Genomic DNA, 15,181 nt, shown 5'->3' with positions numbered 1-15,181 from the left:
GGATGGAGTGTAGGATGAGCAATCCTTAATTAAGAAACTTGAGAGCAGGTAAGCCTGAAGGAAGTTGGTGTGTGTTGTAGAATTCTGTAATTGTTCCTGAGGTTAGGAGGAAATATTTTTCTTTACTTATGCTAATTATTATTATTATTTTTATTATTTATTTTTATTTTGTCTATGAAGTGTGCAACAGTTATTATAAAATTTATGAAGAAAGGTAAGGTTCATTTATCAATTCTTTGTTTATCAATGATAGCAATGATAATTAATGATTTATCAATGATTCTGTGCCTTAGTACAAGCATCTAAAAATCTTCTGGACTATTATAGTGGTTAAATCTACAAGCATTAAAGTCATAGCCTTTTTTTGGCCCAGTACTTTTCCCATTGATATAAATGATAAAATTATTATAAATGTTAAATTTAGAAAAAAAATTGTGTTATATGTATCTCAGTGTTTTAATACCAAGCAATGTGCTGAATAGTCTAAATTGATATTCTGCAAAGGCTAAATAAAACTAGTTCAGTTTTTATTTTGGTTGAGATAAGTAAGATATATCATGATTTATTCAACAGCTTTACAATGAATATGACTTGGAAGTAAAAGCTGAGGTTTTGCACAAAATAACATTAACTTTGGAAAATATAGATCTTCAATTCTCTATAATACTGATGTATTTAGTTTGCACTTCAGAAAATTTGCTTTTTGAATGTGGACAGTATGTTTGAGCAGTTTTATATAGATCTTCTCTAACACAGGGTATTAATATATACCCTCTTCCCTCTTAGTAATTTCTGCCATAAAAATAGTGTGAATTTTTAGTGGTGCCCATTACTCTGTTTTTTCCTCCCTATGCAAGAGGGGGTTTAATGCAGTGTGCTCAGAGAAGGGTGGCTGACCTGAATGCAGTGCTGATTGAGTTCTGCCCTGGATAGCATTAGAAAGATTTCTCCAGAATTTGAAGGAAGACTGTGGAAGAAGTTTTGCCTCCTCTCCCTGTTTATTCTTCCTGAATACTTGCTTCTTATAAATTAAGTTTCTGTAAGCTATGGAAAACTTTACATGATATCATGGTAAAAATTCCTTACTATACATCATTTATTTAAAGGCTATTTTTTTGATATAGATACAGAAAAAGATGTGGAAGCCCCTTTATCCACCCCAGAATTAGGAAATGCTAAACACTGAAATATGAAATGTATTTAGCATAATATTTTGATACTTCATTTATAATATAATACTGGAATATGGATTTTTTAACATATATTTAAGCATTTGTTGCTGATTTCTGTACAAATATTTACTATATTTTGAGTATGTAGGCATAGCAGAATTTCTTTTTCAATTGAAAAAGAGTTCTCTCCAAAATTTCTGATGCTTGTAAATCACACTTTCATTTCTAGTGTATATATTGCTCCAAAAATAGTGCCTCCTATTTCTTTCCATGGAAACTCCAACAGATACAAAGAGCTGAATAACACTGTTTGTTAAAGCAGATTGTCAGCTACAAAACATTATTTTTCAAAATAAGCACCACTATTAGCTGATTCAAGCAGATAAGCTGAGAAGATGCTCTTCATTTTGTGACATGACAGTTGTGCATGGCTTTCTGGAACCTGGTTTGGCTTTTACATTGCTGTCACCACTGCTGAAATACACCACTCACCACTGCACTTCGTTCACATCTGCTGTTTGATCTTCAGAGTTGTTCATCAAGCACTGATGAATGTCAGCGGGTGCCATTTTTTCTATCCTTTTTCTGATTTGATTGTCTACACAGGAATGCTCTAACATGTATGGGAACAAGAAATGTGTTAAATAAGAAAATAATATGAAGGTATATATGCTTTCATTAGTACTTTATTTTCAACAAAATACTGTACTGTTTGTATTTTAGTTACAAAGATAATTACACCTGAAGGAAAAACTAAAAGTTAGAAATCATTAAAAACAACTGCTTGTGTCTAAACATAAGTCTGAATAAAGCTATAGCATATGCATGCCTTGCTTTACATCACAGCTTTGCTATTCATGTTTCCGTTCTTCAATCTTTTTGTCACATTGGTCTTGCTTGGCAGAACAGATACTTGATCGAATCATAAAATTGAGATTTGTGATTCATTGTTAAAGACAGCTCTGTTTCTAGCTGTCTTGTATAATGAAGGTTTTGTTACAAGTCATGTCAGTATAAATGAACATGTCACAAAATTAGAAGCTTGGTCAATACAGAGGAAAGAGAAAAAAGAAGGGTTTGATTTTTTTTTTTTTTTTTTAATCTAAATTCCATTTAAAAATGTTCATGCAAATTATGGGGAACTGTTTCTAGACATAAGCAGAGTAACATAGCACTTAATACCTGAGAAATAAATTCATTGTTAGAGTCATGAACATACTTGAACAAGGTGGATAGGCATGATAATTATGTTTACTTTTTATGATGAATGAAGATTTGCAGTCATGTCATAGTTAAATGTTCTTTAACAATGGATAAGTAGAGCAAGAATGCATTTCATAATCATAGTAACTTAAGACTTCAACTTTCTTGTAGTTCAAAACACTCATGAGTGGGTGATATGAAGGCATCAGCAATGTGTCTGAGGGTTCCTCTTCCCTACTGATGAGCACAAAAAAAAGCCATATTTTACTGCAGCAGCATTTATGTTATGTTTATTATCACGTGCTGTTTCTAATTTAACAATAGTAAACTAATCAGATGTCTTGAAGGGTCATCTGAAAAAAATAAAACATACAGAATCTGAAACAGTATAACAAATGCTTTATGAAGTCAGGCTTCTAGTATTTTATGGTGCTACAAGCAATAAAACACTGTGGAACAGAGGAGAAATCTAGTTAGGATGTGCTAAGGAGACTGCTTCATAATTCTTATGGCTGACATTTATTAGCACACAGATAACTTAAGAGATCTATTCAGTTTGCTTGACTAGCATATAAACTTTGAAATTATGAACAACTTAAGCAGTTTTACATTATTCTATATTTGTATCTTAAGATGCTGGCAAACCTCAGCTCTGAAGGAACTTAGAAATATAGTCCAAATCCCTTTTGAACTGTATAGGAAAGTCCAAGAAACTTGCTTGCTAAAAAGGACTGTTTTGCCTATAGCTTTTGCAGATTGAAGCAGGGCTTGTTGGATCACATTCCAATGCTAGTGAAGAAGACACATAGCAGACACAGCCCATATGCCCAAACTGCGATAGCCTAATCGCATCATGATGTATATGGATGGATGCACAGGAAAGGGCTATCCCAGTGACCGAAAAGAGATTTGAAAAAGGATGTGCAGCCTGCAGTCCTTGCCACCATAAATCTTCCTCAGAGTTTTGTAGGAGAAATGAGATGAAAATTGTGAAGTCTGTCAGCAGATTCTCAAATAGCAAGAAGAAGGTTATTTATAAAACTTAAGCAGAAGGTTTAATAAGCTTGCTGTCAGACAAAATATCTCTGAATGGCTGTACTTGATGTCACTGGGAATTGGCCATTATTAAAGATCTGATCCTGAGGACTTACCATTCTTCATTCATAGCATGTTAATAATCATTTGAAAGACCATGGGGTGGGGATACTGGGGGAAACTTCCCAGGATTGCTATGAGCACATAAGTGGCTTTACAGGCTTGTTTTAGCCGTGAGGAGGCTCAGAGGTAGAATCAGTGGTCAAAACCATTTTCCTCTCATTGTAGATAAGCAGCGACAGCAGCCTCTCTCTCTGGGCATTGCTCACTTGGAGGGGGCGTTTGCTCTTGTGCCTATTTTGTGCTCTTATTGAAAACACAGTTAAAGAGACAAAATGACAATGGACTGCTGCTCTTTCATGGAGCTACAAACTATTATATTTACTTCAGTGAGATTTATCAGATGACAGTGGCCTACTGTGTAGTTCATGACTGAAAAGTCACTGCAGGTAACAGTGGACAACTTCAGTTTTCATACAGAAGAATTTGGACAGTAATGCTCAAAGCTATTATTGCTGTGAGAAATTAATGGTGTATTGCCAAAACAAGACCTCAGATCTCCAGACAATCTCCTGAAAAGATTCAGCAGTAACACATTGTTACTCTTTGTCATATGAAGTACTCTTGCACTTGCATTTTCCCAATATAATTGACACATACTCCTGCTTAATATACATCATGATAGAAATATTTCATAATGCAGTGTCTAGTCTGACAGATCCTGCAGAAATAGAAACAGAGAATGATGAAGTCATAGCCTAGGCAATATTGATAGTAGGTATAAGTTAGTATTTTCTGGAATAATTTTTTGCTTTTCTAGAAGTGAAACAATGATTTTACTACTAAATATTTTAAAAATTAAAAAATAGTAGCACAACTATAGGGTAAAGCAGATGATATTAGAGTACTTTCATTCATAAAGCAGTGTATTTCTAGAAATGTTTGAGGTCAATAAATCTCACACCTCATTGAAATCTTGATGATAGGAGCAATGCTGGAAAGATTCTTATATAAATCCACTCTTAGGAAGACTTGTGCAAATACAGTCTTAGTGTTTGATTATGCCATCAACAAATGTATTAGCCTGCCATCTCCCATGGCTTACTGGAAACAGTGCTATCAGATAAAGTTTAATTACATCAAAATTCCTTGTCTAGAAAATTTAAACTGCTGCTTATTTCACACCTTTCTTCTGAGGGATTATAATTGTTAAATGCCCAAACAATTTCCTAAGTGAATAGTTTCCTTGTTAAATTTGATTTTTCTATTAGCCAAACTCCTGCTTTATGCTTTCACTTAACAATTACTTGTGCTTAATTCAGTAATAGAAGAGCCACACTCTTTCCACTTACTGCTAATGTCAGTAATAAATGTGACATGATTGTATAGGCCAAATAATTAGTTTGACACTGCATAGCTTTATAGAAGTTGAAGATATTGCCCTGTATAGTAAGTTAACCATTGATCTCAGTGACATTTATTCAATATAATTAAAGAACCATGCATTTGTTCAAAGATGCAGGGTTGGGGTTTGCCCAAATTAGCCTGTGTGTTGAAAAAGTAGATTGTACTCTTAACATCTGTATTAGAAATAAGGGCATTTCTGATGACTGGCCAAAATAATGTATTAATATAATGTATACAGTTGTCAAAATCCCTACTTCAAATAATGGAAAAATAGGCACCCTTCTAACTGTCACATGGAGTTATAAACCTTTCAAGTAGATACCTGAATCTGTAAAATAACAACGCTAAAATGTATCCAACTCCTGTCAAATAGAAGTAACATGAATAGTTATGGACAGGCTCTCTGAAAATTAAGATTCAGGAATTGATTTGGAATGCCAAGCTGTCCTTTAATTTGTGTTGTTATTAAGGTGAAATATTTGGGTCTCAAGAATGAAGAGTTTGCCTCCTTTGATTGGTACAGTATAACTGACAGTTAATCTGAAAAAAAAAACAAAAAACAAAAAACAGCTTGGTGTTAATCTCTAGTGGAACTTTTCACCTGGGTCTTCTTGATATAAATTAGATGCACTAATATGTTTCTGAAGAAAATTTATAGCAGACTGAATACTTATCTCTGAGTAATGTTTAATAATCAAGAAAATTGGAAAGAATATTGGCTTTAAAAATACTCAGTTTGCTTGTAAGGAAGTATGTTCTCAAATTAACAGTGTTTATGGCCTATCAAAGAATAAGATGGAGAGGCAGTACTTAATATGGCTATCAAACCTGTGAGGTTGATTATTAAAATTTATTGAATTAATCAGTGAAGTATATTTTAGTCCTTTGGTAAGTATAGTTTTCATTGTTAAAAATGTTGGCCTTTGTCTCTCTGAAAACGAAATGAAATTAGTTTTGCTGATGTGCATATATTCCAAGGATAAACACAAGACAGGATATAGACTTTGAATTTCCACATAGTAGAACTTGCCTAAACTATGTTTTTACCTTGGGATATCTGCTGTATATTATCTCACAAGAATCCAAAACCATAGTCCAGGCCTGCATTAGAAGATGCTGGTTTGACCTGTGGTTTTCCATAATATTTGTGTAACTGTAGAAATACTACAGCAAGTACCGTTCACACATCATTAAAATAGTTGTCTGGATTTTCAGTTTTTAGATACTTACTTTTTCTCTTTGAACCATGACATCTGGGGAAAAAAAATAAGAAAAAGAAGGAGGTTTCTTTGTATAAATCCACCAATATTAATAGGATTTGACAGATTAATTGTATTAGACAATATACGGCTGGTCAATCCCCCAGTAAGCACAACTTAATGCCATACTGACCCTATAGCAAACAGTACTGGCACCGCTGAAACAAAGGGCAGTCAAGGATCAGGGAAATAGTTTGCTTAGGTCTCTGGAAAAACAAACCTCCCTTTCTTTCAGTGTTTTAGCACAAAAGTATGGCAAAAGCAATTCACTCAGGTACTCACATATCACCTTTAGATATTTTAGTAGGTACATGGGTTTGGAAGAGACCATTCTCATCATCATGTTCAGCTTGCTACAGTCATCATGAAATAAAAATTTAGTTTAGAACTGTCAATAGAAAAAAGCTGTTTTATCATGAAATAAATCGGCAGGGAGGCTTGCACATGTCACATTTGAAATTATTTTATTTTCTTTTGGAAACTTGTTTTCAAACCCATTTTTTCTTCAAAGATTGAACATGATTATACCATAAGACTTGGGATGCAAAAATTTACATTTTTTTTTTAATTCACATACCAGTAAAACAATTACTGGTATAAAAACAATTTATCCATGAAGAGCAACAATAGAACATTGTTAAAGATTAAGTGGATGAGACAACCCCATTCTTTTTAAATCCTTATATTCTACTACTTCCTTTAGTGTCACTTGTAGTTTTTTAAGAATGTCTTTTTTATTTTTCCTGTCAAAAGCTTTTGTTTAGGATGTGGCTGTCCTTTTATAAAACGTTGCATCTCTGTTTATTGGTACTTCACCCATTGCAGATGTGATTTGTCTTTCAATCTTCTTTCAAAAACCAAAAATTGGTAAAGAACATTGGGCTGCAATACTGTTGCAAGTGGCAAAGTATTATCCAGAATGTATTTCTAAATATTATGTCTTTCCTTTCTAAAATATAAGCTTTTGATAGAGTTTTGTTTCTTATATGCTACACAGCTACTGAAAATGGCAATGCAAGTTTTTTAATGTCAGAATTATAGCTTTTCTCCAGGAATAATGTAATGATACTGTGAAAATCAGCATAACAGATATGTGTAACATGGTGATAACATGGATAACATAATATTTATAGTTGTCAGTGAGTTTTTTTCCTGCTATGTACTGATAAAGAAATAGTAACTTAAAGAGAATCTCAAGTCATTCAGAAAGATCAAATGCATTCATTTAACGTATAATAAACAACAAATTTTCATTTGTTGCATAGATATTCTGGGCTTTCAGTGTGATTTTTTGGTAGTGTGCTGTAGACTTAGTAAATTATAGATGTTCATGAAAAATTGCCAAACTAAATCCAATTCGTTTTTTGCTTCCAGCAATTACTTGTCGCAGACAAGATGGAGGACAGGCTGACATCAGTGAGTGCCTTAAGTATGCTGGCCCCTTACCATCGTTAACACAGACATGTCAGATTCCCTGTCAAGATGATTGTCAGTTTACAAACTGGTCAAAGTTTTCTTCCTGCAATGGGGACTGTGGAGGAGTTAGAACAAGAAAACGCACTCTTATTGGTAAGAATAACAAGGAAGATAACACATCTTTTATTAACTGTTTTGATTAAAGCTTCTCTTACAACTCTCGAGCATAGGGAGGTGGCTAGAGAGGAGTAAGGATAACACAGGAAGGAGCTGAATATTTTTTCTTTACAGTTCTTTATATTCTCACTTCTTCTGTTGTCTTCTGCTTAATTTTCTGCCTTATTTTTGCCACTACTGAGAATACTCTTTTGGGGGTGATTTTTCTCTTTATTGTAGACGCTCTGTCTTGTGATGCTCTATGTGTTTGAGGCAGTGGTGTCCCTTGAAATTTCCTGAGGTTATATTAACGGAATAAAAAGTTTTCCAATAACATTTAATCCTTTTCCAGAAACTTTTACTTGCTCCATGTGATAAAACCCACTGCCACTTTGAAGAACACTTTTTCTTCAATTTCTTTCTTTAAACCTGCTCTTTTACTTCTGCATGAAATGAAGAGGAAAAAAAAACCATAAAACTTTTCTATTTTCAAGTTATAACTGAAACCTGAAGTGTAAGACTTGGTTTGTGTCACAGCACTATTTGCCAATTACTCTGTGTTATCTGTGGAGGAGGAAAGCTAGCTAAAGGAGGTGCCCATTAGCAGTTTCAGAAAGAATATGATAGCATAAAATCCCTATCAGTCACTTCATGCTGCTGTAAATCAAAAGATCTGTGAAGAGTGAATAATTCATGATCTTTAAGAAGGTTCATTGTGACTGTCTTGCAACTCCAGTGAACTTTATGCCAGATTTGCTTCTGCACGAGGAGGAAAAATAGATTTTTTTTGTTTTTTTCTTTACTTTTAATTTTAGAAACAAAGCAAGAAATGATCAATTATCCTATCACACTATCTACTCTGCGAGGTGAGGTACTTCCCTGTCCTAAATTACCTCTTCAGACTAGCTAAAGCAGCAATGTGGTGTTGCACCTATTGCAATGTGCTACACAGTTGCCATAAAGGTTAACTGGGTGTGCATTCATAATTATCCAAGGGAAGATGAGGGTTTCAAAGAGAGGGGTATTTTTAATAAAAAGTTGTGTTGTCAGAAGAGGAAATTATTTTCTAAAAGTACCTTGTTTTTATTTTAAACAAAAGCAATAGTAAAAGTAATCATAAAGGTACTGCAAAGTTCTGTCCAATGCTTTTGAAAAACAAGGAGAATATTGCAGAATATTAATTTATAGTATAATCTAAGAAACAGGAATCTTTAAAACTGTTCTGCAAAGACTTTTCATTTATTACATAAGCTGTTTTATATGGGAAAGAAAATAGACCAAACTTTGCCATAAAGGAGATTAAAAGTAAATTTAATGGGGTTTGGAGACGGGTAGATGCGTACACTGAGTTAAACAAGGAAAATCAGATTAGGAGAAAAACATGAGTTCACAGAAGGAGCTCTTTACATTCATAGGAATGGTAATTATTAACAAATGTGTGACAACAGGTAATGAAATGAAAGTGTTTTCAAATTTTGAAAAAAATTACTACTGTGACAAAGCTGTATGTTACTTTCTCTTGCAATTTTCTTCCACTTGAGAAAGTTTTATCCAGAGAATTTTTTTTTTATTGAACTGCTTTTTTTTCCCTTAGTAGAGCAAAAATCATATATTTGTTTAATTACTAACTTTTTTAAAACATATCCCACAAGAACATTTATCCAAAGTAAACAAAAATATATGACTTTATCTTTAAAGAGCATTACATGTGTACAGACTTTAGGCATTAATTCCTTAGGAAATAAAAGTCATTAACCTAAAGAAAAAGAATTAATCTAACTAATTTTGGGAATGCATATTTGATTTAAAGCACTTAAATTTGCTAACTTAAGCCTGAGGTTTATCTTTGTTGGAGGAATTGTCTTAAGAATGGATAAATGAAATTTTTTGGAGATGTAAACCGATATAAACTTTCTAAAATTTTTTTTTTCTTCTTTCCAGGAAAAAGTAAGAAAAAAGATAAATGCAGAAATTCTCAGTTATATCCTCTGATTGAGAATCAGTTTTGTCCATGTGATAAATACAGCGCGCAGCCTGTGGGAAATTGGTCAGACTGTATTTTACCAGAGGGCAAAGTGGAAGTATTGCTGGGAATGAAGGTGCAAGGAGACATCAAGGAATGTGGACAAGGCTATCGTTACCAGGCCATGGCATGCTATGATCAGAACAGTAGACTTGTGGAAACATCACGATGCAACAGTCATGGTATTTAAAGATCTCTGTTTTCATCTGTTTACATATGTGTTCCATTTATATCTTACAGGTAGAATTAGCAGATTGATGTTTATTGTTTAGGCAGATTTTTGTCACAAGATATCTTCAAACACAGTGCACATTTCGTATGTTTCTTAAAAGACATTTCACTGATAATTCACAAAACAATGAAATTTATACTGATTGCTACAGTGTAGTATTTAAAATTAAATAATAGTAAATTAGGTATTTTAAGAAATGAAGGAAAAATCTTATCATTTTTCCTGATAACTGTTCTTGCAAATTTGAGAATACTTAGGAGGGTTAAATCCTTAAAAAATAAGCATGGACAGCACAAGACTGTTTTGAGAAAGATGAAAATTATTTCTTTCCATGAATTTGAATAAAAACAGAATCTTTAGATAGCTCTAATCTCCTTAAATAGCCTTATCTCTACCCTTTCTACCCTCCTCAGCTCCTTAATAGATAACTTTGGTCTGAGATCAACAGTGCATAACACTATTTCTATGTAATTCTGTCATGTGGAAATACAGATTCCTAAAAGACTTCGTAGTCCTTGTATTCATGTTGCTCCTGCAGGGAACACTCATGTTCCTGAAATGGATGCATCTGCAGTGTTAGGATCAAAATTGGCACTTTCTGATTTTCAGTGAGCCAGAAATGTGCTAATTTTCACCACTGGAGTTTCTGTGTTCGTCTGTTCTCCTGCTTGCAGTGCAGAATTGTATCTGAACTATTGGTTTGAAGAGCTGGGTGCAATTCAGAAGTCAATGTAAGTTTAGTTTGTATATACACATATTGTAATAATGTTAAATTAAGGTGTCAGAAATTTTATTTTTTTACTGGAATGAAGTTAAAATAGTTAATAACAAAATATTTAAATTTCTTAAGGGGATCTTATGAATTAATGCTATTAATTCCGTATAGAGCAAGGGTACAGTACAATCTCCTGACTGAACGAAGCTAAGCTGAGACATCTTTGTGGTTAGATAGAAAAGTAAGCATACACTTAATATCTTAATGTCTCAAAGCAAAGCTGGAAGATAATTTTGTAAAGAATTTTCTCTTTTTACTCCAAATAACTTTTATTTTTATTTTTGTTGCTGCTAATGTATACCAAAGGAAAAAACAAACAAACAAACAAACAAACAAACAAAAAAACACAAAAAACAATTTTTTTAAATACATATCCAAAATTTGAATTTGGCTTATTTTTTTCCATTGTCTTATTTTATGTGTCTCATTTTGGAATTGCTGAAAAAATACCTAAATCTTAAACTCTCATGGGAAAGAAAATCTCTCTGAGTACATATTCTATTGTTTAGTTAAATTCTCAGCTGTTTGCTCTGTGTGTTGAGGTCCACAAGGAATTAAGCCCAATTTTGTCCTTTTAGATAGATTTAAAAGCACATTCAACATATTCTCAGAACATATTCTGACTGAGTCTATTTGCATTCTTTGTGGGACCAGAAAACAGCCATCTGTAATGACCAGCAGCTGTATGAGCACAGATCTGCCTGTGTTTGGTGGTTATCCTGAGGGAATCAGAAAGCTCTTCAAAAGATTGGTAGGGAAAGCTGAAAAAAGTGTGAATCTGAACTGTTCAGAAGTCACCAAAATACAATTTCTTTGTTGATTGTCTTTAACTAAATGTGACCCCATGTGGGAAAGTAGTATTCTTTCAGCATTGAGTGCAGAGCACTCTTGGCCAGTGAAAAGTGGAAATTAGTGAAAGAATGGAAGTCTATGGCAATACAGAGGGTCTGATGGCCTAATGTCTGTTATCAGTGTTGACTTGAAGAATGTGGACTATCAGGTTTTGTGACAGTAGCCCAGGGAAAATGTAAGGAAAATAGAAAGTGTCCGTCCGAGATCAAATTATAGGTGCTGTGCATAGTAAGTAATGTGCTGCTTTAGGTAATTTGCAAACAGAGATGGAAATTGTTCTTTTATATGTAGAACAGGCACGGACTTAGCTGCTTTGAAACCCTGACAGTGCACATTCAGTATCTGGCCACAGTGGTATGGAATGGGAAGTTACTTGAATGTCTACTTTCTGTTTTGCACTATACTCATAAACCCAAAGAGAGGTAAAAACACATGCAGGAGTAGTGGTGAGAAGTTTAGCTAATCCAGATACCAAGTCATTTTCCTGTGAAATGCAGAATTTCCTCAGGATGTTACAGAGGTTTTGCACTATATAACTTGAGCTCACTGTATTTCTATTTTTCAATAACCTTAATAGCAGCAAATAGCTTAAAACAGAGCTTAAAATAAAATAATTTAATAATAATATCAGTAAAATAATATAAGTAATAATAATAACATTAATAATAAAAATCAAAGGAGTTCCATAGCAAGAATAAGAGAGTGAAAAAGGAGGAATTAAAAATTTCTCAGCCATCTTTCTTTACCGTTATAACTCTTTGTGATGACAGTTTCCAGTCTAATGGATTTTATCAGTTAATATCCTCTACACACACATTAGAATAGAAGGAATAATTACTGACAACGTACTGTTATTGTGTTTACTATACCCAGGGTTACAGTTCATATGCCATTAGCACTAGTAGACTCCAGAGAGAATCTTCCCAAAATATAAAATAGCATAAGTCTATTTTCTTTTTCTTTTTACAGTTTTCATTTTTCCCATTTTTCTGACTGGAAATCTGAAATCTCTTCTTGCTCTCTTTGTAAACTGGAAATGTTTTTGAGTCATTCATTGCTGTGATCATTGTGGGATGGAAAGCTAGAATCCTTTGATGTTTTTGATGTTTGTTTGTTTGCTGTTGCGGTTGTTTTGTTGTTTTTTTTCTGCATGAGTTGTTGGGGTTTTTTTTATTATTCTTTGATTTTTAATTTTCCCCTGATGCATTACATGTTTCTGATACTCAGGCACAAGGCTTCTATGTGCATTTCCTCATCAGTTCCATTTGAAGGAAGGAGTGCCTCTATGTTGTAACGTTGGGCAGGTGAAACTTGGAATTGCTGTTGTTTGTGTATCCTAAAATTTTCTGACAGGTATATCAGGTGCACAGGAAATCAGATATTTAAACTGACTTTGATGCTAAGGAATTAAACTGATGTTAAAGAATATGTCCCTAAAATTACAGTTTCCAGTAGCTCTTTTAGGACAACACTCTACCATTGATAGATATTGTACATAACCACAGTACATACTATTTCTAAGGGTTATCTAATTTATTGTCTGCCTTCAGCATTTTTCAGATTTAGCATATTTTTGCAGTTACAAAGGGGCTAGGACAGATGACATAGATGTTTCAATCTAATTTCATTGTGTGTTCGCCTTTTCTGAATATCTACTTTGTATTTATGGATTATGTTCCAATGATTTGTTTTATTTTAATCAACATGTATAAGTTGCTGTTTTGCCAGTTAAATCTTATTTTATATCTTTTCAACATTTATGATGTTTTCTTGTTGTTTTCATGCCGTTGCTATATGACAGTTCTTTAGTTTGATATCATCTCTAGATTTCATCGTGCTGTATTTTTTGTCTTTAAGAACAAACATAAAAGCTATTTTATGCCAAATCAACAAGGGACTTCTGTGGTATCAAAATGGTTATCCCACCTGCTAGCAAATAAAAGTGCCTTGTGGCTTCCCATCAATCTACTTTTAGGTTTTCAAGCTAAACTTGACAGGTCTCATAACTCAAACTTGCTTGGGTTATTTTTGTAAATTCTAACAAAGTTGTTTATTTCCCTGCAGAAATGATAGCACTGAATTTTTCACTAATTTTATAACTGGTCCAAAGAAGGATAAGGGTTGTCTGCTATGTCATCTGCTTTGTTCAGAAATCAGTTTCACTGTTGGTTCTATGAATATGTTATTTCTTTTCAAAGTAGTACAGTATATAATCACAAATGGGATATGATTTTGCAAATCAGCTTGAATTAAGAAAGAAATCAAGATTATTATTTAAGGATTATTTTTTTTGTATTGCCCGACTTTTACTTGAATTTTTGTTATTTCATGACACTGTGAAATAATGAGATAGAATATAGAGATAATTGTACTTCAACTGTGACATAGTCCTCTAAATCTGACAAAAGGGACAAACTGTCCCCACACTGATGTTTTTAGTATATCATGGAATATGTCATGTGCTGTACTAAAAAGGCATAAGAAAATCAAAGTATTGCCATGTAAATTTATGAAGCCGTGAATAAGTCTGCATTGCAAGTCATGCTGTTTTGAGTGGGAAGAATCAAAAGACAGACCTGCTCTGCAATGCCAAAAAGAAAATGCACAATGTGTTTGTTTATAATCACAGTTCAATCTTCCTCAAAAAAGAAAAGATGAACAAGAACACAGAAGTAAATACTTCAGAGCTTTTTTTACTGCTTGACACATCTCAGTTCAAAAGATTTGGGAAAAAATAATTGAGTTACACAGAATCTGAGGAGCTAAAGGAAGGGTATAACATGAGGAAGACACCTATATGAGTACACTTGTAAGAGACTTTGTGCAGTAATAGATGAGAATTTGAGTGCAGCTATGAAATCACAAGCATGAGCAGGTTTGTCAAAAACTCAGGAGTGACCATAACTCTGAGACAAGGAAAGGTATAATGTCATTAAATATTTAACTCTTGTTGCTAGGTGTGAATAGTGAAAGGGTAGGGGAAAAATCCTTCTGAACAAGGTCCATAGCTTTCTGTAGATTGGAAAGTAGTTCAAAACAAATCCCAAGCAGCTGAAAACTGCTTAGTTTTAGCTGCAGAAGGATAAGATGCTTTTTTGTATTTTGTTTTTATTCAATGTTTTTTTTTCCCCAACTATTACATATATCTAATAATTTGATTTTCCTTTCATTTGTTTTTCCAAATTTGAGTTACATTTATTGATAAAGGAGTTAGTAGCATTCAGCAGCCATTTAAAAATTCTGCTTTTGTATTTTTCAGTAATATCAGTTCTGCAGTGTGTGGGCAGAAGCTAACAGCTGACACTTGACAGCAGCTGTGGCATTGTCAGATGAAATGACCTGCTGTTTAGCTGGTCTCTTCAATGGAAGACATATGCATTGTTCTTTCTTTGTTTCATTGCTAATTTGATAATTTTACTGGACAAATTAAAAAATGTCCAGTTGATTTGATACTTACGTGAGAGATTTTCTGGGGCTTTTTTTCCATTAGAAAAGCAGCAGTTGCTTTTCATCACTTTATCCCTATCAATGCTACTATACTAGAGTTCTGTGAATAGCAACAGGTGACTTCCAGCAGTATGTTTTCGTGTG

The 15,181-nt window shown here is 33.5% G+C and overlaps 1 protein-coding gene across 1 annotated transcript in view; it reads left to right on the top strand.

Annotated features, from left to right (window-relative positions):
- The window catches only part of THSD7A (thrombospondin type 1 domain containing 7A), a 257,309-nt gene that overhangs the window by 206,412 nt on the left and 35,716 nt on the right, over positions 1-15,181 (top strand). Inside the window, exons 14-15 of the mRNA XM_052695414.1 lie at positions 7,511-7,705; positions 9,650-9,913. Coding sequence (XP_052551374.1) covers positions 7,511-7,705; positions 9,650-9,913 — 459 coding nt within the window. The remainder of the gene's footprint in view (positions 1-7,510; positions 7,706-9,649; positions 9,914-15,181) is intronic.

The sequence above is a fragment of the Tympanuchus pallidicinctus genome, unplaced genomic scaffold (assembly GCF_026119805.1).
Source record: "Tympanuchus pallidicinctus isolate F22 unplaced genomic scaffold, pur_lepc_1.0 scaffold3, whole genome shotgun sequence".
NCBI lineage: Eukaryota > Metazoa > Chordata > Aves > Galliformes > Phasianidae > Tympanuchus > Tympanuchus pallidicinctus.
Note: the sequence above shows the minus strand (reverse complement) of the source record. Positions and strands in the feature narration are given on the sequence as shown.